The sequence below is a fragment of the Balaenoptera ricei genome, chromosome 8 (genome assembly GCF_028023285.1).
Source record: "Balaenoptera ricei isolate mBalRic1 chromosome 8, mBalRic1.hap2, whole genome shotgun sequence".
NCBI lineage: Eukaryota > Metazoa > Chordata > Mammalia > Artiodactyla > Balaenopteridae > Balaenoptera > Balaenoptera ricei.
Window position 1 is genome coordinate 90,309,898 of NC_082646.1, and position 27,281 is coordinate 90,337,178.

The window sequence follows — 27,281 nt, forward strand, 5'->3', positions numbered from 1 at the left end:
AAAAACACAAACACATGGAGGCTTAGCAATACGTTACTAAATAACCAAGAGATCAATGAAGAAATCAAAGAGGAAATCAAAAAATACCTAGAGACAAATGACAATGAAAACACGACGATCCAAAACCTATGGGATGCAGCAAAAGCAGTTCTAAGAGGGAATTTTATAGCTATACAAGTCTACCTCAAGAAACAAGAAAAATCTCACATAAACAATCTAACGTTACACCTAAAGGAACTAGAGAAAGAAGAACAAATAAAACCCAAAGTTAGCAGAAGGAGAGAAATCATAAAGATCAGAACAGAAATAAATGAAATAGAAACAAAGAAAACAATAGCAAAGATCAATAAAACTAAAAGCTGGTTCTTTGAGAAGATAAACAAAATTGATGAACTATTAGCCAGACTCATCAAGAAAAAGAGGGAGAGGACTCAAATCAATAAAATTTGAAATGAAAAAGGAGAAGTTACAACAGACACCGCAGAAATACAAAGCATCCTAAGAGACTACTACAAGCAACTCTATGCCAATAAAATGGACAACCTGGAAGAAATGGACAAGTTCTTAGAAAGGTATAACCTTTCAAGACTGAACCAGGAAGAAATAGAAAATATGAACAGATCAATCAGAAGTAATGAAGTTGAAACTGTGACTAAAAATCTTCCAACAAACAAAAGTCCAGGACCAGATGGCTTCACGGGTGAATTCTATCAAACATTTAGAGAAGAGCTAACACCCATCCTTCTCAAACTCTTCCAAAGAATTGCAGAGGAAGGAACACTCCCAAACTCATTCTATGAGGCCACCATCACCCTGATAAGAAAACCAGACAAAGATACTACAAAAAAAGAAAATTACAGACCAATATCACTGATGAATATAGATGCAAAACTCCTCAACAAAATACTAGCCAACAGAATCCAACAACACATTAAAAGGATCGTACACCATGATCAAGTGGGATTTATCCCAGGGATGCAAGGATTCTTCAATATATGCAAATCAATCAATGTGATACACCATATTAACAAAATGAATAAAAACCATATGATCATCTCAGTAGATGCAGAAAAAGCTTTCGACAGAATTCAACACCCATTTATGATAAAAACTCTCCAGAAAGTGGGCATAGAGGGAACCTACCTCAGCATAATAAAGGCCACATACGACAAACCCACAGCAAACATCATTCTCAATGGTGAAGAACTGAAAGCATTTCCTCTAAGATCAGGAACAAGACAAGGATGTCCACTCTCACCACTATTATTCAACATAGTTTTGGAAGTCCTAGCCATGGCAATCAGAGAAGGAAAAGAAATAGAAGGAATACAAATTGGAAAAGAAGAAGTAAAACTGTCACTGTTTGCAGATGACATGATACTATACATAGAGAATCCTAAAGATGCCACCAGAAAACTACTAGAGCTAATCGATGAATTTGGTAAAGTTGTAGGATACAAAATTAATGCACAGAAATCTCTTGCATTCCTATACACTAATGATGAAAAATCTGAAAGAGAAATTAAGGAAACACTCCCATTTACCACTGCAACAAAAAGAATAAAATACCAAGGAATAAACCTACCTAGGGAGACAAAAGACCTGTATGCAGAAAACTATAAGACACTGATGAAAGAAATTAAAGATGATACCAACAGATGGAGAGATATACCATGTTCTTGGATTGGAAGAATCAATATTGTGAAAATGACTGTACTACCCAAAGCAATCTACAGATTCAATGCAATCCCTATCAAATTACCAATGCCATTTTTTATGGAACTAGAACAAAAAATCTTAAAATTTGTATGGAGACACAAAAGACCCCGAATAGCCAAAGCAGTCTTGAGGGAAAAAAACGGAGCTGGAGGAATCAGACTCCCTGACTTCAGACTATACTATAAAGCTACAGTAATCAAGACAATATGGTGCTGGCACAAAAACAGAAACATAGATCAATGGAAGAAGATAGAAAGCCCAGAGATAAACCCACGCGCCTATGGTCAACTAATCTATTACAAAGGAGGCAAGGATATACAATGGAGAAAAGACAGTCTCTTCAAGAAATGGTGCTGATGAGCTTCCCTGGTGGCGCAGTGGTTGAGAATCTGCCTGCCAATGCAGGGGACACGGGTTCGAGCCCTGGTCTGGGAAGATCTCACATGCCGCGGAGCAACTAGGCCCGTGAGCCACAGCTACTGAGCCTGTGAGTCTGGAGCCTGCGCTCTGCAACAAGAGAGGCTGCGACAGTGAGAGGTCCGCGCAGCGCGATGAAGAGTGGCCCCTGCTCGCCGCAACTAGAGAAAGCCTTCGCACAGAAACGAAGACCCAACACAGCCAAAAATAAATAAATAAATAAATAAATTTTTAAAAAAAGAAATGGTGCTGGGAAAACTGGATGTAAAAGAATGAAATTAGAACAGTCCCTAACACCATACACAAAAATAAACTCAAAATGGATTAGAGACCTAAATGTAAGACCGGACACTATAAAACTCTTAGAGGAAAACGTAGGAAGAACACTCTTTGACATAAACCACAGCAAGATCTTTTTTGATCCACCTCCTAGAGTAATGAAAATAAAAACAAAAATAAACAAATGGGACCTGATGAAACTTCAAAGCTTTTGCACAGCATAGGAAACCATAAACAAGATGAAAAGACAACCCTCAGAATGGGAGAAAATATTTGAAAATGAATCAACAGACAAAGAGACAAAGGATTAATCTCCAAAATATATAAACAGCTCATGCAGCTCAATATTAAAAAAAAAGCCCAATCCAAAAATGGGCAGAAGACCTAAATAGACATTTCTCCAAAGAAGACATACAGATGGCCAAGTAGCACATGAAAAGCTGCTCAACATTGCTAATTATTAGAGAAATGCAAAAGAAAACTACAATGAGGTATCACCTCACACCAGTTAGAATGGGCATCATCAGAAAATCTACAAACAACAAATGCTGGAGAGGGTGTGGAGAAAAGGGAACCCTCTTGCACTGTTGGTGGGAATGTAAATTGATAGAGCCACTATGGAGAACAGTATGGAGGTTCCTTAAAAACTAAAAATAGAATTACCATATGACCCAGCAATCCCACTACTGGGCATATACCCTGAGAAAGCCATAATTCAAAAAGACACATGCACCTCAATGTTCATTGAAGCACTATTTACAATAGCCAGGTCATGGAAGCAACCTAAATGCCCATCGACAGACGAATGGATAAAGAAGATGTCGTACATATATACAATGGAATATTACTCAGCCATAAAAAGAACGAAATTGGGTCATTTGTTGAGACGTGGATGGATCTAGAGACTGTCATACAGAGTGAAGTAAGTCCAAAAGAGAAAAACAAATATCGTATATTAATGCATATATGTGGAACCTAGAAAAATGGTACAGATGAACCGGTTTGCAGGGCAGAAATAGAGACACAGATGTAGAGAACAAATGTATAGACACCAAGGGGGGAAAGCGGCGGGTGGGTGGGGGCGGTGTGATGAGTTGGGAGATTGGGATTGACATGTATACACTGATGTGGATAAAGTGGATGACATAAGAACCTGCTGTATAAAAAATAAATAAAATAAAATTTTAAAAATTTTAAAAATAAATAAACAAAGGAAAAAGTAAAAAGGAAGGATAAGGAATTACTTCCTAAAGAATGAAATAGTCAAGAAAGATTAGCAGGAAATTCATCAACGATATTAGAGGAGCATTGTTCAGAGGGTATTCCCAAAACTTCAGGATCACTTAGGACCCATGGTTTGTGTGTGTTTTGGCCAGGTCTGCCTGGCACTTACAATAATAGCTCTACTCTTCCATTTCTTTGTGTGTCCAACTTATTCTTGTCTGTTTTCTGCAGGTAACCCGGGACCAGATGAAGGTGTTTATACAGCAGGAATTTAAGAAAGTTCAAAAAGTGATTGCTGATGAGGAGCAGAAGGCCCTTCATTTAGTGGACATCCAGGAAGCGATGGCCACGGCTCATGTGACTGAGATACTGGCAGACATCCAGTCCCATATGGATAGATTGATGACTCAGATGGCCCAAGCCAAGGAACAACTTGATACCTCTAATGAATCAGCTGAGCCAAAGGCAGAGGTAAAGGAGAATGCCTATAATAATTAGTAGCACAAGAAATAGGCAGAAGCTGATTGCCATGTTTGTTAATCCTGGAAATTCCCCCTTTTGGTCCCTAAACATGAATAGATTGAAAGCTTAGATAGGGTATCAGTGTTTAGATTGGTGTGTAAACCAGTCTGGAAGTATTGGCTGCTAGGCCCTGTGCTCAACAACTAGGCCTAGCAGAATATTTGTACACCATGACTTAAAGGAGTATAGTCAGTGGGGCAAATACTATTCACAGTTAATGACGGAAGCCAGAAATCACAGCCGGAGAAGAGGGCAATTGACAGATCCCAAGTTGTGAAATGAGCCTATAAATATGGGCTGAGTGAGAGTCAGGAAGTGGAGCATAAAGCAGGCCAAAATAAAAGATTTTGGACTGATTCTGTGAATAGTAAAAAGGTGCCTCAGGCTGGTTTTTATATGGAGCTAACTGCATAAATTGGGGGCATGACTGTTAGATTAAGAGAGGCATGAGGGGGCTTCCCTGGTGGCGCAGTGGTTGAGAGTCTGCCTGCTAGTGCGGGGGACATGGGTTCGAGCCCTGGTCTGGGAAGATCCCACATGCCGCCGAGCAACTGGGCCCATGAGCCACAATTACTGAGCCTGCGCGTCTGGAGCCTGTGCTCTGCAACAAGAGAGGCCGCGATAGTGAGAGGCCCGCGCACCGCGATGAAGAGTGGCCCCCTATTGCCGCAGCTAGAGAAAGCCCTCGCACAGAAGCGAAGACCCAACACAGCCATAAATAAATAAATAAATAAAAACATCTGATTGTCTTTAAAATATATATATATAACTTATATTTCAGCCACTGGGGAGAAGCTATTGTTTATGAGGTTTCATACCATTATGTTGAAAATTCTGGTCAAGGTTATGCCAGATAGGTTTAGGGTAGGCCCTTCTAGAAGAAAACGTAGGAGAGTCCTGTGAAGTTTCTAGGACAGCTGCTGATTCAGTGAACTCAGCCTTAACCAATAGTTTTGCCTTGGCCCAGGAAAGCCTAGCCACAGAATAAACCAGCCAGCAGAAGAGCCACGCTATGATCCAGGAGGCAGGTACTGTCTGTGCTGTCCTGACAGGAATGTAAGAGACCATTGGACAGTTACCTGCTTCACTCATCCAGGGTTCTTGATTAATTTTCATCACTGTGTGAAAGGAATAGAATAGCTCTTGTTCTTTTCATTTCATCCTCCTCAGAATTAACAAAGTGTGTGCCTAAATAAGTTTCTAGATAGGCAAGAGAGCATGTTATATTTATCATTTCATTTAATCCTTATTTCGGCATTCATTGTCTCCATTTTTGAGATGGGCTATTGAGATGCCGAGAACTGCAGACATTGACTCAGTGTCATTTAGTTAGCAGAAAAGAGAGCCAGGATCCAGTCCATCCTGTTCCCATGCCTGTGCTTTTTCCCTACTATGAGCTGTATGCCAAACATCCCGTTTATATCTGTGGGAAGAATAAGGATAATCAGTGCCCTAGACAGTCTTGCATTCCTAAGACCTTTTACTCTGTGGAGGTCGTCACTTTGTGTCTTTTTTTTAAATTAATTAATTAATTTAAAATTTTTTACTTAATATTGGAATAGATTTTGTGTCTTAAAAAGTTCAGCCTTAACTCAAGGGATCATTGGCATAACTCTGTCCCCAATTCCCCTCAGATTGGACCTTCCATATTTATTGTGTGTTGATTAGGTTCTTTTTTCAAAAATAAAGATTTCATTTTTAAAGACATCTCCCTCTCTTTTATTTTCATTTCAAATAATGAATTTAGTCCCTCCCCAACATTAACTGTCCTTTAAGTACTTCAGTGACTCAACTGCACTATCCTTGTTAACTCTGATGGAATTACTCTCAGGGATATAAAGATGACAAGGCCTAAGTACCAGGCAATGGACAAAATAAGCTATTAACAATGAGAAGTAGCATACATCTGGCTAGAGCTTTAACACAGAGCTGTTATTATCTAATAGCCTCTCGTTCCAGCTAATCTGGTAACTTATTGAGCAGAGCAAATTTCCAGTACCTCTCTTTCACTCAACAGAGTTCTTTTTTTTTTTTTTTTTTTTTTAATTTATTTATTTATTTATCTTTGGCTGTGTTGGGTCTTCGTTGCTGCACGTGGGCTTCAGTAGTTGTGGCACATGGGCTCAGGAGTTGTGGCTCATGGGCTGTAGAGCGCAGGCTCAGTAGTTGTGGTGCACGGGCTTAGTTGCTCCGTGGCATGTGGGATCTTCCCGGACCAGGGCTCGAACCCATGTCCCCTGCATTGGCAGGCGGATTCTTAACCACTGTGCCACCAGGGAAGCCCTCAACAGAGTTCTTTTCTTCTCTTTGCATGGTATAGATTTTTTAAAATTACCTGTATTTTTAATTTAATCAAAAGATCCCCCCCCAAGATTTTATTGTGAAAATTTTCAAATGTACAGCAAAGTTGAAAGGATTTTTTACAGATTACACCCATATACCTGCACCAAGATTCTGCCATTAACAATTTACTATACTGATTCATTTTATATATATAGCCATCTTCCAACCTTCTACTCCTCAATGCATCTTATCTTTGCATTTGAAAACAAATTGCATCTTCTGGTTCTGAACAAGATGGAGTAAATGCATTTCATTTTACTCCTTCCATTAATCACAGTAAAAAATTCTGGACAAAATATTAAGTCACCTACCAGAAGACTCTCAAAAGTGGAGGAAAGATGGCAGACTGACCAGGGACCTTGGGATATGAGGAGCCACACAGCAATGAGTGCCCTGGGGGGCGTTTTCTTGCTTCCTGTGTATCCTGGCCTGGGTGCCCTGCAAACTGGAAATGCTAATGAGCACAGGCAAAAAGAACGTCTCCAAGAAAAACCTGCTCTCTAGCCAAAGGACTGGGGAAAGGGCGGTTCAGCTGAAGAGAAACCTTTTAATAATACCTGCATATTCTGGCAATGAATCCCTTCCCAGCCCCAATTGGCACCACAGTAGTGGGGTCTATTTTATACCCTCGCCTATAGCAATGAGGTGTCACTTTTTTCTCCATGGAGCCTTTAGGTAAAAGTCTAACTTCTACCTGCCCCTCTCAGAAGTGAATGGTGCCCACCTCCCATGGAGCCTGAAGGTGGGACTCTGATTTATACCCCTCCCCCGCAGTAATAGGAAGGGAATAACAGCCCTCCCCTATGGGGACTGTGGATGGAGCTTTAACTTCTCCCTCCCACCCCTGCGTTAACTAGGCAAAGCCCCTCCCCAACTGAGTCAGTGGGTGGATTCATACCATCCCCTTTTACTGTGTAGTGATGAGTTTGTGCCCTTCCTCCTCCTGAGCTAACACCAGTGGAGACTATAGAGTCTCCATTGGAGCACTGTCACCTGAGGGAGGCAACCAGAATGGCACTGCAGAAGCTTTATAAACTCAATTGACATTTGAACCATAGTCAGTGGGGCAAATACTATTCACAGTTAATGACGGAAGCCAGAAATCACAGCCGGAGAAGAGGGCAGTTGACAGATCCCAAGTTGTGAAATGAGCCTATAAATATGGGCTGAGTGAGAGTCAGGCCACAAAAGTGGTCTAGGACATGTGTTCTGACCTAAATAGGTTGACTACCTGCTAGAATAGAAGATTTAAACAGGAAGCAGGTCTTATAATGTCCAGGATACAGTCCATAGTTACTCATCATACCAAGAACCAATGAAATCTCAACTCTAATGAGAAAGAAAATCAGTAGATGCCAACACCTACATAGGGTGACATAGTATTTGGAATTATCAGACAAGGATTTTAAAGTCGCTATTATAAAAATGTCTAAATAAGCAATAACAAACTCTGGAAACAAATGAAAAATTAAAAAATATCAGCAAAGAAATATAAGATATAGAGAAGGGCCAAATGAAATTTTAGAACTGCAAAATACAGTGACTGACATAAAAACTTCACTGGACTGACTCAATGGCAAATTGGAAATGACGGAGGAAAGAATCAGTGAATTTGAAGACAGATCAGTAGACATCCAATCTGAAAAACCAAGAAAAAAGATTGAAAAATAATTGAATTGAGTCTCAGGGACCTATGGGACAATAAAGAAAGATCTAACATACATGTCACTTGTACAGTAAGGGGAGGAAAAGGAATATAGGGCTAAAAAAAAATTCAAGAAATAATGGCTCCAAACTCCTAAAATTTGGTTGAAAAGCATAAACCTAGAGATTTAAGAAGCTGAATGAACCCAAGTGAGATAAATCTAAGAAATCCATACCCAGACATATCAAAGTCAAACTTCCAAAAACTAAGGACAAATAAAAAATCTTGAAAGCAGAGTAGCCAGAGAGGAATGACACATTAGATATGGATATGGATAGAACAGTAATTCAAATGAACGTGGTATATGTAAGATTTTCTTCTGTAGCCATTGAAATGATTAATTGGGTTTTCTCCATTATTCTGTTGTGATGGTTGATTACATTGGTTAATTTTACAATATTAAATCAACCTTTCATTCCCAATATAAACTCCCACTTGATCATTAATGTATTATCTGGGTTCAATTCATTAATATCTTGTTAGAGATTTTTACGTCTGTGTTCAAAGAGGGATATTCATTTGTAAATTTGTATTTTTATAATGTAATTGTCAGGCTTTAGGATTGTCAGGTATTAGGATTGTGCTGGCCTCAGAAAACAAGCTGAGAAGTATTTCCTCATCTGTTTTCTGTAAGAGTTTATGTAAGATTGGTGTTATTTCTTCCTTAAATATTTGATAGAATTTACCAGCAAAACAATCTGTCCTGGAGTTTATGTGAAGGTTTTTGATAACCAATTCAGTTTATTTAATATAGAACTAGTCAAATTTTTTCATCTTATATTGATTTAAAATTTTCAAAATTTGTATTAGCTGTAATTTTCAAGGAATTTGTCATTTTCATCTAAGTTGTTTTAGTTTCTAGTATAAAGTTGTTTATAGTATTTTCTTATGATTTTTTAACTGTAGCCTCTGATGTGTCTATAGCCATCTTTCATTTCTGTTACTGATAATTTGTGATCTTCCCCCCTTTTTTCCTTGATCAGTTTAACTTGTATTTTATTAATTTTATTGGTCTTTTTAAAGAATTGATTTTTGGATTTGCTAATTTTACTCTTTGTTTTCTGTTTTGTTTACATCTGCTTTTTTTTTTTTTTACTTATTTTGAGTTTACCTTGTTTTTTTGGTTTCTTTGTTTTTTAAGAATTAACTTGATATCATCTGTACTTTTTTTTTTGGCTGTGTTGGGTCTTTGTTGCTGCACGCGGGCTTTTCTGTAGTTGCGGCAAGTGGGGGCTACTCTTCATTGCGGTGCACGGGCTTCTCATTGGGTGGCTTCTCTTGTTGCAGAGCACGGGCTCTAGGCGTGCAGGCTTCAGTAGTTGTGGCACTCGGCCTCAGTAGTTGTGGCTCGCGGGCTCTAGAGCGCAGGCTCATTAGTTGTGGCGTATGGGCTTGGTTGCTCCACGGCATGTGGGATCTTCCTGGAGCAGGGCTCGAACCCGTGTCCACTGCATTGTCAGGCGGATTCTTAACCACTGCACCACGAGGGAAGCCCTACCTTGTTTTTTTATCTAGCTTCATAGATCACGGATTTTACTACTTTCTTCTTTTATGTAAACTTTTAGAGCAGTACATTTCCCTCTAGTCGCTGCTGTAGTTGAATCATACAACTTTGGTTATGTTGTGTTTTCATTATCATTCAATTTGAAATATTTTTTCATTTACCATGTGATTTCTTCTTTTTGCTCATTGATTATTTAGGAGTATATTGTTTAGTTTCTAAATATTAGGGATTTTCCTACATTATCTTATGGTTATTCATTTCTAATTTAGTTCCATTGTGATCAGAGAACCTATTCTGAATGATTTCCATCTTCTAACACTTAACTGAGATTTGCTTTATGGCCCAACATATGGTCTTGGTGAATGCATATGTGCACCTGAAAAGAATACGTATTCTGTAGTTTGAGGTAGTGTTCTATTAAATATCAATTAGGTGTTCAGATGATATATGTTTTTACTGATTTTTATGTCTAGTTTTATCAACTGCTGAGAGAGGGATATTTAATTTCCAAGTATGATTAGGGATTATCTATTTCTTTCTTTAATTCTGTCAACTTTTCTTTAGATATTTTGAAGCTCTATCATTAAGCAAATACATATTTATGATTGTTACATCTTCCTGATGAACCAACCCTTTAATCATTATGAACATTCCCTTTTTCTCTGATAATACTCTTTGTCTTGATAACTGTTTTATCTAATGTTAGTAGAGCCAATCTGCTGTTTTTGTGGTTTATCTCTTTCCATCCATTTGCTTTCAGTCTGTCTGTATTGTTAAATTATGTCTCTCACAGACAGCATATAGCTGGGTCTTAGTCATTTATCCATTCTGATAATCTCTGCCTTTTAATTCAAGTGTAATGTCCATTAACATTTAATGTTATTCTTAATATGGTTAAATTTAGGTCTACCATTTTACAATTTGTTTTCTGTTTGTTATTCTGTTTTTGTTCCTCTCATTGTCTTTTCCTGCTTTCTTTTGGATTTTTGAAACATTTATTTGAATTCCATTGTTATATATCCATTGGCCTTTTAGCTCTGTTACTTTGCATTATTTTTTAGTGGTTTCCATAAGGATTATAATATATATCCTTAAATTTTCAGTCTACTTAAAATTAATATTGAACCACTTCACATAAAATGTAGATAGCTTGAAACCGTATAGACCAACTGACCCTCTTTCCATATCCTTTATGTTATAGTTGTCACATGTATATAATCTACATATGTTATAAACACTGCAAAACAGTTATAATTTTAGCTTAAAGCCATATGCTTTTAAAGAAATTAAGAAGAAAAAAAGATAATTTCATATCTGTGTGTATGTGTGTGTATATATACATATAGTTTTAAAGCAAGTTTGTAATAATAGTTGCATAACTCTAAATTTACTTAGTTATTTATATACACTTAAAACAGGTAATTTTATGGTATTATACCTCAATAAAGCTGATAAAAACAATGCGTCTAGATATTCCACCTGCCCAAGTGCTATTTGCCTTTGATTCATGAAGATTATTCTAAAACCAGAACATTAACACAGTATATCTGTTTTAAGAAACCTTCAGGATAGATGAATTTGATTAGGTCAAGCAGAATCACAGAGTTTCTGGTTGAAGGAGTCCAAAGATTACAAGGTTTCCTGGTGACATTTTTTTTAAAATGTGTTTTAAATAAATCTTTTTTGGTCATCTTATAGAACATAGGGTAGGGGAAGAGTTTCAATACCAGTTCTATGTCCTGTGGTCTTTCTTCTCTTCAATAAGATGTGGTCTTTCCCCTCTTCAAATAACTAAAGTTATTTCTTTTTTAATCATTATAAAACGTTTAAAACTCATAGACACAGCAGAAAATAAATACAACACACTAACTTGATAGTTATCATTGGGTGTTATATTTATTCTATTTTTTTATTTTGTGTGTGTGTGTGTGTGTTTTTCCCCAGCTTTATTGAGATATTGTTGACATATAACATATGTAAGTTTAAGGTGTACAATGTGATGATTTGATACATGTATATATTGCAAAATGATTACCCCAGTAAAGTTAGTTAACACCTTCATCCTCTCATGCCATTTTTTTCTTAATGTCATATTTTCAGTTTTCTTCATATTAGAAATTCTTCATAAACATAATGTTCGAACCCTGAACCAGTGATACAAATTTGACTTTTACCTCATTTTAAGTTATTTCCAACTTCTTATTGTCATTTATAACATTGTAGTGAATGTTTCAGTTTATAAATCATAAGTAATTATTGAGTCAAAGGTATGTACATTTTTTAGGCTTGTGCGTATTTATAAACTGTCCATAGAACAATTATATCAGTGTGTATTTTTATCACCAGTTTTTAAAATCTCTCATTTTTTGCCTGAATTTAGTTATATCTTTTATAAAACTCTTGCCAAAGTCAAGTATTTAAAAAATGTGTCTTTATTTTTACTTGCATGTCATGAGAATTTCCATCTTTTGCCTAGTTTTTTTTTTTTTTTTTTTTTTTTTTTTTTGCCTAGTTTTGAGAGAAGAGTACTGAGCTGCAGTGAGATAATCTTAGAATAAGTTAGTTTAAATGAGTAAACCATTAAAAATGATACATGAATACCCTAAACATTTATTTTAAACTTGAAATAAAGATCTGTGTATTTCTTTGATTCCAAGTCAGGGTCTTTTCTTTGAGAATATGGGTTTGCTGTTTGGAGTGGAGTGTCATATTTCTGGCATTAACCATACCCATGCTCTATTGTTTGTAAGGTCCAGTTTCAGTCTCTTTATAAGTGAGGAGGATAACATTTGAAGAAAGTGAAATGTAGAATCCTAGACTTTTTAAATGCCATTTTAAAAATTGAAGTATAGTTGATTTACAATGTTGTGGTAGTTTCAGATGTATAGCAAAGTGATTCAGTTATAGTCTTTTTCAGATTCTTTTCCGTTACAGGTTATTACAAGGTATTGAATATAGTTCCCTGAGCTATACAGTCAGTCCTTGTTTATTTTATGTATAGTAGTGTATATCTGTTAATCCCAAACTCCTAATTTATCCCTCCCCACCCCTTTCCCCCTTAGTAACCATAAGTTTCTTTTCTATGTCTGTGAGTTCGTTTCTGTTTTGTAAATAAGTTCATTTGTATCATTTATATGTGTTCCACATATAAATGATATCATATGATATTTGGCTTTCTCTGTCTGACTTACTTCACTTAGTATGATAATCTCTAAGTCCATCCATGTTGCTGCAAATGGCATTATTTCATTCTTTTTATGGCTGAGTAATATTCCATTGTGTGTGTGTGTATGTGTATATATATATATATATATATATATACACCACATCTTCTTTATCCATTTATCTGTTGATGGACACTTAGGTTGCTTCCATGTCTTGACTATTGTAAATAGTGTTGCTGTGAACATTGGAGTGCATATATCTTTTCAAATTAATATTTTCATATTTTCTGGATGTATGCCCAGGAGTGGGTTTGTTGGATCATATAGTAACTCTATTTTTAGTTTTTTAGGGAACCTCCATACTGTTCTCCATAGTGGCTGCACCAATTTATACTCTCACCAACAATGTAGGAGGGTTCCCTTTTCTCCACACCCTCTTCAGCATTTATTATTTGTAGACTTTTTAATGATGGCCATTCTGACCAGTGTGAGGTGTTAGACTTTTATACTTTATTTTTTCTAATATTTTGCATGTGTCTCACCTACATCAAAATTGACAGCAATTGTTAAGTAACTCATCTTTATTGAATGCTTTGGAAGCATTCAACTTAATTTTCATGGAAGCAACAACTCACGGAGCAACAGTTCTCTCTTGCACTCATTTTTTGTTATTTAGTAAAACATGTCATCATAATTACAAGTTCAACTGATATAAGCAGGCTTAGGAGCAAACTTGTTTGATTCTTCGTGAACATACATTTTCATTGGTGGAAGTAGAAATGGGAGGTTGTACTAGATAGAGTGTAACCTAACAGCCAAGAGCACTCAGGATATTTTACAGAGGGATTTGGGAGCATTGCTGAATCTAATAAGTCATTTAAATGGAAGTTGTTGTTTAACAGACTTTCAGTTCTAATACCCTCTGAAATCAGAATTTACTCGTAATGGGGTAGAAATTAATCTTAAATCCTATTTAAATCTTGCCCTCTCTTCTTTCCTCTCTTGAATAATTATTTACTATATGCCGTGTGCTGTGCTAGGTGTAGAGAATAAAGAGATGAACAATATATAGTTTCTATTCTCAAGGAGCTGAAATCCAAAGAGAGAGACACTGTATTGTGCTATCATTGTCAGTTTTCTGCTTTAAGAACTAGCCCAGAAATGTGGCCTACACAGATGTGGAGGACAGAGTAGGGTTACTCCACTCAATCTGTCAGGAAAATTTTCTGAGTGAAGCTTGACCTTAAAGGATGGATGGGAATTAACTAGGATCTCAGAATAGGGATGTGCATTTCAGGTAGTGAGGAGAGTATGGGCACACCTTTTACTAGCAAGATTAGCAATCCTCTGAATGTCTGCTGACCTGTTCAAAATTGCCTTATAATTATACGTGTGTATATTTGTTCTTTCATTCATTTATTCATTTCTTCATAAGTGAAACTCTCATCCTGGTTTTCCCCATGCTTTGTGATAGTGATTATTGTTTTTGAAAATAGCCACTTACCTATAAGCAGCAGAAATGGATGAATGTAAAGCAAAGTCTTGTGTTCCATCTTCTCTGTTTTTCCCCACTCTCCCTAGAAGTGTTATTGATTAACATTTCAGTGAAGTGCAGTAATGACCACCATTTGTTGAACACTTATGCTAGATACTTGCTTAATGTTTTATACATATTTTTTCACTTATTTTAATCCATATAGCCACCCTGTGAGGTAAGAATTAGGATTTCCATGTGTAGATGAGGAAACTGAACCTTGGGAAAGTTAAGTAAATTGTCAAAAGCTTCACTGTTGGAATTGACGAACCAGAATTTGAAGCCATGTTTCTCTAACTCAGAAAGCCTGTCTCTTAACCATTATACCAAGATATGTGATTGTGAGGACTTGCTCTAAATCATGGAAGAAGGTTCGGATACTTTTTTCCATACAGTTCTCCTAGATAATTATGTTTTAAAATCCAAAGATAATTTAAAAATTGCGTTGAGGTTTAATTATGTCATTGATAGTTAATGTAACTCATATTAAATTTAAATTATATGAATTTTTCTCACTAGATTATAGTTCCCATAAGACATGCCAGTCAAGTAAACTGCAGAGGTTTTCACCACCCCTATACCCTCCTTCCACCACTTGCCCCACTTCTCTTTCATTAGATGATTAGCGCCCTAACCAATACTGCAAATTCTTAACAGTCTGCTAAAAATGCCTTTTTTATCCAACCTCCAGTGTACTGAACATAATCTGTTACAAATCACCTTTTTGGCTGCCAGTGTCCTTTATAGGCCTGTGCCCTGGCAATCTCCCTTTGCCTCTGTTGCATTCCCAGCCCCTCAGCCCCACACCACTGTCACCTCCACATCCCCTGCCCCAGACACACACGTATACATCCCCATACTCTAGTTTCACAGAACGCAAAATCCCTTAAACCTACATTTTTTTTAAACTGCTGTGCCTTTGCTCTTGCTAGTCCAGTGCTCTTCCCATTTATCTTCTGTTGTCAGCCTGGGAAACTCCTGCTTATCCCTCAAGTGACAGTATGTATGTCACCTTCTCTGTGAAGCCTTCTCCCCCTTCTCCAGTAGAGGCAGTGTTTATCACTTCCCAAGCATTCAGTTTATGTCTTTGGTAGCACCCTTAAGACATTTAGTCATAGCTCATTTTCTATCTGTTTCCCCTGCTCCGGAATGGGAGCTCCTAGAAGGATAGATCATTATGGGTTTTTTATCTTTTACCCTCAGCACCCTCATGTAATAGCTTCTTAATGAATCATACTGAATTGTTAGTGATATTGATAATCACCTTTACTGAGTGCATTCTGTATCTTAGGCACTGTGCTTGACATTTGTACACATTATTTCACTTAATCCTCATACCCATCCTGTGTTATAGGGACAATTTTTACCCCTGTTTTACAAATTAGAAAATTGAAGTTAAGAGAGGCAAAATAATTTGACCAGGGTAACACAGCAAGCAATAATGGAGTCAAGATTTGAATCCAGTGTCTGACTCCAGAGCTCATTCTCCTTTATACCTTACCTATAGAATCATCCAGTCAGTCCATCCATCAATCAAATACGTTGTCTGGGGAATTATCTCCAACTAGGAGATACAGTCTATTGAAACCAATCCTGAATGACTAAGGAGGATGTAAAAGATACTCTGTCACCAAAAGGATGAGTGAGGTCCCTTGGAAAAAGGCTTGAGTGTCATTTGAAAAATCTGGTTTGGTCACAAAAAGAGGCTCAAAGAAATCTGCTGCAATCACTGATAAAGTTAGGCTCACAGAATACAGTACCTGGTAAAGTCGCCCTCACACATTGTTTTTGTAAAGAGTGAATGAGAAAAAGAAAAAAGTCATTGTTTGGCTGAAGAATGATGTGGATCATCAAATGCCAGAACTGTCCTTTTACAAAGGAGAAGACCAAGGTCCAGATTAATTAATTAATCAGCTTGCCCAAGAGCACATAACTAATAAATAATGGAGCTTGGACTAGAATTCCAATTTCCTGAGTCCCAGTTCGTAGCCTTTTGCACCATAGTGTGCTCTACATTAGAGTTTTTCTGCGTTCATGTTTGGAGAAAAAAAATGCTAGGCCAAGGCAGAGGTGAGCCTTTGAGGGAAACAGCTTGATGCTTTTGGAGCTGGTCAGCTTTTGCTTAAGACCTGCTGCTATTTTGGGCTGTCAGTTTGCTCAGAACTAAATACTGCCAGCCATACAAATAAAAAGGCAAGGCTATTATTTAGGCCTCCTAGGTCTATGCATTCACTTCTCTGCTTACAAGGGCAAATTATTAGTTCATCTCTGCTGGGTGGTTTGAGCATAGGGTTATATTAGCCCTTGTCTTAGCCTTAGATGTCTGCTGGCTTGTCTCTGTTACAATAAATGTACAAGCCTTGCTTTCAGGTTGGGAGAGAAGAGGGAAAAGAAAGAAATCTAAGTCAGTCTCTACTGATCCTGATTTCTTACGCTGTTTCTTTCTCTTTCTTTCAGGGCGACGAGGAAGGACCCAGGTAAGATCACATTATTGTTGTTTGTCTGTTCTCAGAATTGAAGTAGAGTGACATTTGTGGCCTTTTAATGCCCCGTGAAATATGACCAGCCAAGGAACAGCACAGAAAAGGGATTTCCATCTTAAGCCAGGGCTTTGAAGATCTTATTTTGTAAGATTCCCATCTCCCTCCCCATCTATGCCATTTCCTGTCTGTAATCTTCAGATAAAGATAGGCTTTAAAGTATGTAATGACAGTAACTTTGCTTTATTCTGTAGCACATTCAGAATACCTTGTTGAGACAAGTAGGTACTATATTTGAATGGTAATTAGGTATCAGGTGGACTGAATAGATAAACTTTTGCATTCTTTCTTGATTGGAATTGGATTGCTTTTTTTTTTTTTTTAATGGACTCTGGTTCCAGTATTCCTTATTTCTGACCTGTAATATCCTTGGGTCTGACTCAAGACACCTATACAGTGAATCTGAGGTCATAGGTATACAAAGCTTTGTTTAGGAAAAAAAAAATGCTCTTTGTGCTTCTGTTTCACCACATGAAGTTTAAAAGTGCATTTTATCATTGCCTCAGGCTTGCAGTGAACCTGGACTTTAGTTTACTTACCTTTGCTGTCTTTCTGCTCAGGCAGTGAGAACAGGCTCTAGGAAATGCTATAGCTATGCTGTGAACACAATCAAGGGGCATTTGTACAAAGTAAAATGCAGTGTCCAGTTGGGTCCCCTCTGTCATGTAGGATCCAGGACTGTTAAGGCTGGGAGGTATCAGAACGTTCATCCAGTCCACAGCTGTTCAAACTTCAGTTTTAGTAGAAACACCTTTTTTTCAAATGGGCTTTAAGTTGAACTCCAGTGTATGCAAAACATTTTTTTGTTTGGTTAAAATTGGGGGCCACATCTACTAGTGAAACTTCTCTCTTCTTTGCAATAGGCCCTGAGGGGGGCTGCTGCAGAAACCTAGGGTTCCTGAGAACTCAGTTTGAAAATCACTTATCTAATTCAAGCTTCTCATTGAAAGAAGCTAAATGAGTTGTCCAGGGTTACCTTACTGGAGCCAGGATTTGGCCCTTCTTTGGTTTTATTTACAAATCAACAAATACAGTTTCTTCTTTTTCTTTTCTCCCTCCCCACATCCTGAGCCTCTCTCTTAGTGCCAAATGTTATTCCACATCTGCATCTCCTGCTGCTTCCTTCCCTTGAGAACTGTAGTTCTCAGCCTAGATCTTGTTCCTTGACCTCTGTGGCTAAAGCTACAGGCATCCCGCTTTAAACCTGCAGAGCTTCAGGGAATCCTTTTAAATTCCATCCTCCAGCCATTCTCAGGAACAGGCTCCCTTTATATTGTGGTTCATTTCTTTCCTCCCTTCCTCCCTTTCTCGTGACCCAGTGTATAGGCCCTGTGCTATATACTGGGCATATAATGAAAACTAAGACAGACATGGTCCCTGCCTTGTGGATCCTAAGTCTAGTAGGAGAGACAAGCATATAACTGGGCACTTCTACTTTGGGGGAAGTACTATGATTAAGTGAAGTTTAGGCTGCTTTAGGAAGGGAGGCTCACCAGAAAAGGTTATGTGTAAACGGAGGTCTGAAGGATGAGAAGGCAGACAAAGGAGAGGCAGAGATAGGGCTGTTCTAGGGATAGGGAACAACTTGTGTAATAGCTCCAGACAAGAGAAGAGTGGAGGAAGGAAAGCAGAGTCCAGATCACTGAGGGCCTTACAGGCCTCCTTCAGGTATCTGAGCTCTCTCCCACAGAGTGTGGGAGGGCATTAAATGATCTAAAACGTGGATTAACCTGAGTAGATTTGCATTTGGGAAGTCTCCTCTGCCTGCAGAATGGAAAATGAATTGGAAGTGGGTCAGAGCCTGGGAGACTAGTTAGATTAGGCTAGTGATGGGAGCTTATATCAACATCTTCCCTAGTTATTGACCAAGTTCTCACCATTTTACACAGACCTTTGGTTTAGATAAACTCTTTAAATTATCTCCTTGGCACTCTGCTTCTTCTCTGAAAACTAGCTCTAGCTCCTTAAAATCCAGACCAAGCAGAGCCCTAGACCTTTTCTTCCTCAGCAAGAGAGTTCAAACAAGACCAGTATAAGGAAAACACCTTAGCAGATGTAGCGTGCAGACTCCACAGGATAGAAATGGCATTTCTGTCTTGGGAGAGCCTGATGAGGATGGACACGTTCATCTTGTCTTTATGGCTACATGCCAGAGTCATGCTGATTAGAAGAATACAGGGACCTTAGGAAGAGATTAACTCCCTTCAAAGATACTATTCAGTGTGAGATACTGGCTTCAGAGTTTAACTGCAGATTCCTTCTTGTCATTTTGACAAGATTGTGGCGAAGTATAGAGTTTCTTTACTAGCAACCAAGACGTCAAGCTGTCTCCCTCGAGCCAGGCTGCCATGGATGTCAGTAGGGATTCTCTTGGACTGGGACTTTATTGGTAAAATGAGCACTTGAAAATAATCATGTTCCAATTTGGCAGAAAGAGGAAAGATGAGTCAAATTTTCCTTTTACCCTTTAAATTCATACTTGTTGGTTCCATTCAGTTTGTGCTGAACTACCATTTGGCTCAGTTTATTCCAATTAACATTTCAGGGCAGATTGCCTTTGATCTGAAATTTCTCTCATTTATGATATGCACTTTGCTGTCTCAGTAAGCCAGAGTTTTGTTCCAAAGGCTTCTGTATTGCTGACGGTGTTAAATGAGAGTTTGATGTGTAAGGAAGACAGAAGGAGTGTGGGTCTGCCTGCACGGGGGATGGAGGAGAAATGAATCTGGAGACCCTGCATTCCAGGTCTGCTTGGATTTTCATGCCTGTGTCTCCTTTGCTAGTATTCTTTCCACACAGCCGCTTCCCTGCTGTCTGCACAGAAGTCCAGGGAGAATTGAATTCCAACCGCTCTCCATGGTGGTCCGAACAAAGGAAAATTCCTGTCCTTTTGAAAATTATTTGTCTATAATAGATCTATATTTTTCTCCATTCTACCGGCTAGAGTCTCCCTGCCTTCTTTTTTCTTTTCAGTTTTGACTTCCCAAGCTGTTTGACGTGAGATGGCCAAGTATTTGTGCTTTTGGTCATGTCTGTGCCTTGTTCTGAATTTTATTGTGTATTTGTCCTGTAATTAACAACAATAATAAGCAAAGCTACCATTTAAGTTTTACTACATACAGTGTTTTATATATATTCTCTTTTAGCCCTCACGTAAAGCTTATGATGTAGTTATTATTCCACTTGTAAAATGAGGAGATGAGTGCCCAGAAAGATTAACTTGCCCTAGATCACACAGCTAGCAGAAGCAGAGCTAGGACTTGAATCTAGTCTGGCTTCAGAGCTCATGCCCTCAGCCACCTGTCTCTGAGAGGCCAGCACACTTCTCTCTGTGACCCTGAATGAAAGGTAATAGGATTCACACTCACTTGTCAGCGCATCACTTTGGTCTTGTTCCTCTCACCTAGGAGTTCTCACTGGCTTTGACATTGAAATGATGTGGCGTCTGTTTGCTGCAAGCTACCTCTCCTCTCCTTAGCCTCTGTCATTATAAGGGGATATTTCTTCATCTCATCCTCACACAGTGTCCCCGGAGGGTCAGCAGCAAAAGGGGTGCTTTTAGACTCCCGGGGGAACAGGTAACCAAGCCTTCCTTTGACCCTGCAGAATTAGCTGCCTGTTGCCCCTCCATCCAGTAGTTACTCTTCACACCCATGATACAGTCATACAGATGACAAGGTTTCTTGGAGCGTATGGAGGAACAAAAGTCCTAATATGTGGAACATGGATATTAACCACTGTCGAGTCACCTTTGAAGAGGGTGTCTTTGAAGCCCAGAGTGATTCTTTTTTTCCAAGCAAAAAAAAAGCAGTTTACACTTTTGGCAGCAATTTTCTGTCTCCTCTGTGCTATTATGGGAGATGTTGTGTTTGCGCCCTCACAGATTGACTCCTTCTGTGCTCCTGCCGGAGCCTGCTGAGAAGTAATGTATGTTCACGGAGAGGGGGCGGCAGTGGGGTCTGCTGCCTTAGAGCTGTTGTGTAGTGGAAGGAAGTCAGAGAGTTAAACTCTTGTGTTCAGAGGACAGAGGAGCAAGGTCAGTTTTAAATTTTGATTTGCGATTGAGATTTTCTGTGAATTTTTTTTAACTAAGAGGAAAAGGGCTTTTTAACAGTAACAGCCATACTTAAGATTTTGGTAGAATTTTTCATCTTCAGAGCTGGCTCTTATTCAGGCAAAAAGCTCCTGCTGAGATCAGTGTGAATCTGACCCATGCTGATTCTCTGATCAAATGGGCAGTCAGTTCTGAAGGAATAGGAACTCAAGGAGAGTCAGCAGACCTACCTTCTATCCTTGGTTTACCTGGGACCGACGCTGTGACCTTGGGCAAGTCATTTAACCTCCTTGCTTCTTTGTAGTCTATTTTTACTTCCCTGTAAATACTAGCCTTTCTTTCCCCCACTCTGCACCCAGTTTTTTGGGATATAGTTAATGTGGAGGAATACAGTCATATATTAAATATGAAATGAAAAGAATCTGCTTATAGGTTCTGTAATTTGGTAGATTTTTTTGTACATTTCTCAATTTTGTTTCCTTAAACATTTTCTTGGGGCTGTATACTAGGTACTCTTTTTTCCCCCCCTCTAAAATAACAATCATACGTATGTTCTTAGATATGACATTTCTCTTCTTGATGACTTAGTTTGTAGAGATAAGAAGGAACTAAGTCAGTGATACGCTTAGGTTTCTTTTGTCCTCCGATTGCAAATTTATGGTTTTGTTTTTACATTATCTCCATTTCAGAAGACCTAGCTGGAAGCCAAAAAAAATGTCTCTGATACCTGTGACATGGAGTGGAACTGTCAGGGCTGCGTATTATCCAGAAGTGGGGTTCCAACATCTAAGTTGGTCTTCAGTACAGAGAGTCTCTTAGCTGTCACATTTCCCTCTTACGGAGCCTGAGCTGACTTTGTTTTCCTCTGCTGATATGAATTATTTATCCTCTACTCACCCAAATGAAGGATGAAGCCATGCTATGCATTGTGCTGCCTATCTGTAATAAAAGCAAGCCTTCTTCTGCAAGTAATTGATTTTCAGATATTTACCTGTGAGAGTCACAACTTTATTTTATTTTGTGCATATTGGCCTATAACCAGAGAATCCATTCACAGCTGGAAAATTCAGCTGAGGTACCTCTAGTTTATTTCATCTGCCTCACAGTGGAAATGCCAGCTAGGAGCAGCCTGTATTCTGACATACGTCTGCCTGCCTTTTCTGGCTTCACAATGCTAAGAAAAAAGGCCCAGTGGGAAGAGACCTGGATGTCACTTTTCATGGTGTGGTTTTATGCTAATCAACTTTTGTTTGCCATCCAATATGTAGTTATGATGCTTGACAGGCTAACCTTGTTTATTTCTTTGACCTCAGAGCTTATCAGGATAACATTCACCTCTAGGAGCTCTGTTTCCTAATCTCTTTAGCAAGAAAAATTGCAGAGGAATTTTTTCATTTATTTTCAATTGTCTACTGTGTTGCCAGGCCCCATGCTAGGCCTCAGAGATATGAAGATGAAAAAGACTTTGTCCCTGCATTTAAAGATCTCAAAGTCTAGTTCAAATGAGAGAACTAAGTAAACAATTTTAATTTCACATTTAAGTGCAATATAATAATAATTATTATAATTATAAATTACTATAAGGAAGCATTTATTGATTGCCAACCATGTACCACGAAGTATTTTAAACATTTTTTATTTCTCACAACAGTCCTAACAAGTGGCTAATACATTATCTTCATTTCTCAGCCAAATGAGAAAACTGAGTTGCAGAGAGATTATACATACACTAACGAGGTCACTCAGCTAAAAAGTGGTAGAGCCAGTATTCAAATTCAAGTAGTCTGACTTGAGAATGTGGGCTCTTACCCACTACAGTATAATGATTCTCTATAATAAATATGTTGGATGTAGAATAGGATACAACTAACTCAGAATAGAGAATCAGAATAGATAGAATTTGTGCTGGACTTTGAAGGATGGGTGTAGGGGTAGGGTTTTGCAGATGGAAAGGGTAGGAAGGCCATACAAGCACAGAGATCAGCATTTCTAAAGGCCCAGAGGAATGAATATGCATGTGCTATATGGGGAGTGGTGAGGAGCTACATGACTGGACTGTTGGCAGGGGATGAGACAAGGGCGGCTGAGTCTCCCTTGTACAGGGTCTTGTGTGCCATTTGAGGCACCAAAAGGTTTGTACCATTTCCTGCTAGGCTTTACCGCTTGACTACAGCATGGTCCTATTCATAGAAGATGGATGGACTTCTGAATCTTATGGATCTCTTCCTGTAGTCACATCTCATGAGTTGTTATGTGTAAATTGTTTGCTTTCTCTGTGCCTCAGTTTCTCCATCAAGTAGCACATTTTACTATACGTAAAGGACAAGTATTTTATGAAGCGTTAAAAGTATTCTCCTTCTGGGTTTCTTCTTTTATATGGGAAAACAAGCAACTGAGATAAAGTAATTATAAAAGGAAATTGTTTGTTTGATTTTTATCTTATTTATACCTTGACAGCTCCAGCCTTCCTCTAACTTAAAATCAAACTTGGAGAGTAGATACCCAGTTCCTTCTAAATTGATGGAGATAAGGAATACTAAAGCACCAACGTTTTCCAAATATGGTTTAAGGCTACAGATGTTTCTTAGAAACTAGTCAAAGAATTACATTGATGTCACATTTGTTCCTGAGTTCGAGCTGGTGCTGCAGAGTCTGGCTGGAGCCTAGTTCTCTTCTTCCTGGTTTATCTGCGTAGCCATTTTGGACTGGCACTAAGCATAATAGATTTTAGGAAGTCAAAAAACTCCAGTCTGTGTCTTAAGAATAACTAAATTTGATGTCATTGGTTATGCCCTCCTTCACCTGTGGCAGCCACAGCAAAATGTGGTTAGTGGTGTCTTTTTCATTTTAGGAGAAACCTGCTGGTCTCTAGCATCTTCTCACTTTCTGTCAGTGAGAGGCAGACAAGAGGTGAATAATTCCATTTCCCCAATAACTTCCAAGGAGCCTTCCTTTTTTTCTTTTTTCTAAGTTCCATGTGGCTGAACTGCGTTCACCTCTTTACCCGGAAACCCACAGCACGTGTCTGTACCAGATGGTGGGAGCAGAAGCGGGTGTGGTTTTTTGTTTTATTTTAGGTTTTTTCTTTTTTCTTTTCATGACGGTATGAAGTTTAGAGTCATTGAGTGCAGGTTTCTTTAAAATTAGAACTGCAAGAAGGTAGCTTCAGAACATTGAGAAAGGTGTCCAAAGGCTGTGATAAAACTGGGATACCCTAAATGGTGAGGTCTTTGCCAAGGACCAATATTCATGTGCCTGTCCTGTTTGGACCTAGGACCTACCTATGAGTGGTTATAGGGTCATAAAAAAAATACTTCTTTAGCCACAAGCAGACGTTTTAGGGAAGAAAAACACTTTCTTACATAAGTGCCTCATTCCCCCACTCAACACCACTACCAATTGTTCCCTGTAGGTTGTAATGTGGTTGTAAAACAGAAAAGCATTTTGTTTCCTTGGTGAGTACATGTCTCCTTCCCCTCTGGTTCTGTCAATTCTATTTAAAGGAAAGTGAGATTGAGCATGAGAAAAACTGTACAGAGAGGGAGGGGCTGACAGAATTACAGAGAAGGTAGGCAAAGAAGCATTTCTCAAGCTGTCCCTGGATGCCAGATGCATCTTGGTCCAGGTGCTGTGGGGCAGTGTGCAGTTTTATCCCATCTCGCAGCTACTGCCACTCAGACAAGAACCAGTTAAAACTGACCAAGCTGCCAACTTTGCCCTGACTTTCAGGGTTGTTCAGGATTAACAGCTAAACAGCTCTAATAGTGATACCTGCTTATGTGTCAAACATAAAATAGGAGCTAGACCTACGTATATTATTTCAAAGCTTAAAAAAACTGTTAAATATAGTTATTCTCATCCTCTTTTTACAGATGAGGAAATTGATATTATAAGAAGTTAAGTGACTAAGCCATGGTCACACAGTTAGAAAGTAAGTCAGCCAGGATTAGAACCCAGATCTATCAGGCTTAAAATTCCGTGCCTTCAACCACCACGCTATCCTGCCTTTCTCAGGAGGTGGAAAATTCACATCTTCCAACATCTTGGCTGGGAATAAGTAAAGTTAATGGATGGAATTGTGACAAGCCAACAGGGATTTGGCATTTTTATCAGAAAATTTTTTTTCATTTTCTTTATTGAGTGCCAACAAGCAGTTTGTATGAGACAGAAGTTGAGGTGGAACTTGCCAGGAAAATGCCTAAGGTGGAATGAATAAGGACTTCTCTCCCCAGACAGGTAAACATTAGTTTGCTCCCTGGCTTTTGTGGAGCGGGCAACTGCCATCACCTCTTCTGAAAGAGCCACTGTTCACCCAGTGGCAGGTGCAGGCCAACTGTTGTCATGACAACAGCAGGAGAGGCAAGCAGTTTAATTCTAGAACTGATGATTAACTGGGGGTGGGGTGGAGGTGGGGAGAGAAATGGGGGGATAATTGTTTCAGAAGGGAAAACTTAGCAATTACCAGCCAGCTGCATAGATAAAAAGGCCAGGCACAGCTGCCCCAGCCCAGCATGCCCCTGGAATTCAGCACTCATCCCCTCTGGTTAGGAATTTTTGATAAATGAAAATGAAGGGTCGAGTCCCCAGCCAATCAAGACTCTTTAAGGAACCAAATAAAGAAAGAGGAAGTTACATACGCTGTAAAAGGAAATGCAGGGGGCCAGATAAATGACCACCCTAAATGACATTACCCAGCCAGAAGCAATCCAGAAATACTATCCAAACTCTGCAGGAAGAATTCACGCTTGGAGATAAAACAGGACCCACAAGGCCTACCCATTGTGAGTTTCTACTTCTGTGGATGGAATGAGGGGAGAGTGGCATATTAGAAAGAAAATAAAAAGAAGACTTACAGAGGTGATGAACTTGTTTAGGTCCTTGATCATCACGGCTATTCGTCTATCAACCCCTCAGAGATTGCAATAGTGAATGTAAGCTAAGCATTCCACATGGGTCATCTGTCTCATTTAGGCCTTACAGCAACCTAGGAGGACAGTGCTGTTATTATTCTCATATCAGACTTAGACATGTTCAGCACTTTGCCCAAGGTCACAGAGCTACTAAGTCAATATACTGAATCCTATTATCCTATTGATTTGCATTTTTAAAATAAAACCTCTACTACTCTATGGGGAAGTCGTGGTCCCAATCTAGAATAAAATCAGACTTAAGTAGATATAAACAGTTTAAAATAAAAAGGAAAATAATATTTTTTGTAGTAGAATAAATGTAAGCTACAAAATAAAAATTACTAGATAAGCAGTATTGGAGAATGTCCTGGTTTTGAGATCTGTCAGACTCATAGTTCACAGATTAGCCCTGTGTCTCAAGCTCTGACCAGATGAATAAGTGTGAGCCAGGATTTCTTCCTAACTTGTTCTGTGGCTCAGGGCATGTTAAGGCTTGGAAGAGGAGATGACATTACACAATGCAAAGTGACTGTCCAAAACTCCTCTAATGATATATTTTCACCAAACTTCCATGTTTTATGTATTGTTCATGGGAAAAATGCCATAGTGTATAGCAAGACCTCCCTGTATTCCAGAGTGTATGTGTAATGTACATGTGTGTGTATGAGAGAGAGACAAAGAAAGAGTTCGGGGGGGGGGGGGAAGAGAGAGAGAGGGGAAAGAAGTGGGGGAAGAGAGAGGGAGAGGGAGGAAGATTTTCCTTTAAAACAGCGAGTCTCAGTGAAAGGAGAAGCGTGGTGCTCATTCAGCAGTATTTACAGATCACCTACTTTGTTCCAGGCATTGTCCTTGGTGCTCAGAATATAGTTTTCCACAAAACATTGAAGGCCCATGCCCTCAAAGAGCTTATAGTCTAGAGTCTCAAGGAAGGATTGAGGAATGTAAGTGGTATGTAATTTAAAATCACATTTTAAAGAAACCCATATTACTTCTTCTGTTAAAACCTAATACAGGGAATAAAACTTGCCTAGTCCTTCTGGCTAGTAGGAAAATGTGTAAAAGATAGAATGCAGGAGAAGTATAGGTTGATAATCACTACTTAAAACTATGAGCTTCCCCTTGATTTTCCAGAGGTTTGACAAACTAATAAGTTGATGTTGCCTTTGCAAGTGAAACAATTAATATCAAAATTTGGGAGCTCCACTGACACAGTTATTATGCTGGAAAATGTAATTTTGTCTGCATAATGGAAGTGGGATCATTTCAAGAAGATCTCATTAATGTGCTGTTCATCTACAAAGAGCAATGTAACCTTTCTCTTATTAGATTAGTGCAGGGTCATGATGCAAAAGGTGGTTGGAATAAT

The 27,281-nt window shown here is 38.7% G+C and overlaps 1 protein-coding gene across 5 annotated transcripts in view; it reads left to right on the forward strand.

Annotated features, from left to right (window-relative positions):
- Positions 1 to 27,281, forward strand: part of TRIM44 (tripartite motif containing 44) — a 113,369-nt gene that overhangs the window by 45,726 nt on the left and 40,362 nt on the right. For 3 of the 5 annotated variants that reach the window (XM_059931389.1, XM_059931388.1, XM_059931392.1), the window contains exons 3-4: positions 3,871 to 4,110; positions 16,869 to 16,888. In XM_059931389.1, the coding sequence (XP_059787372.1) occupies positions 3,871 to 4,110; positions 16,869 to 16,888 (260 nt within the window). The remainder of the gene's footprint in view (positions 1 to 3,870; positions 4,111 to 16,868; positions 16,889 to 27,281) is intronic. The other 2 variants (XM_059931391.1, XM_059931393.1) reach the window with 1 other exon arrangement.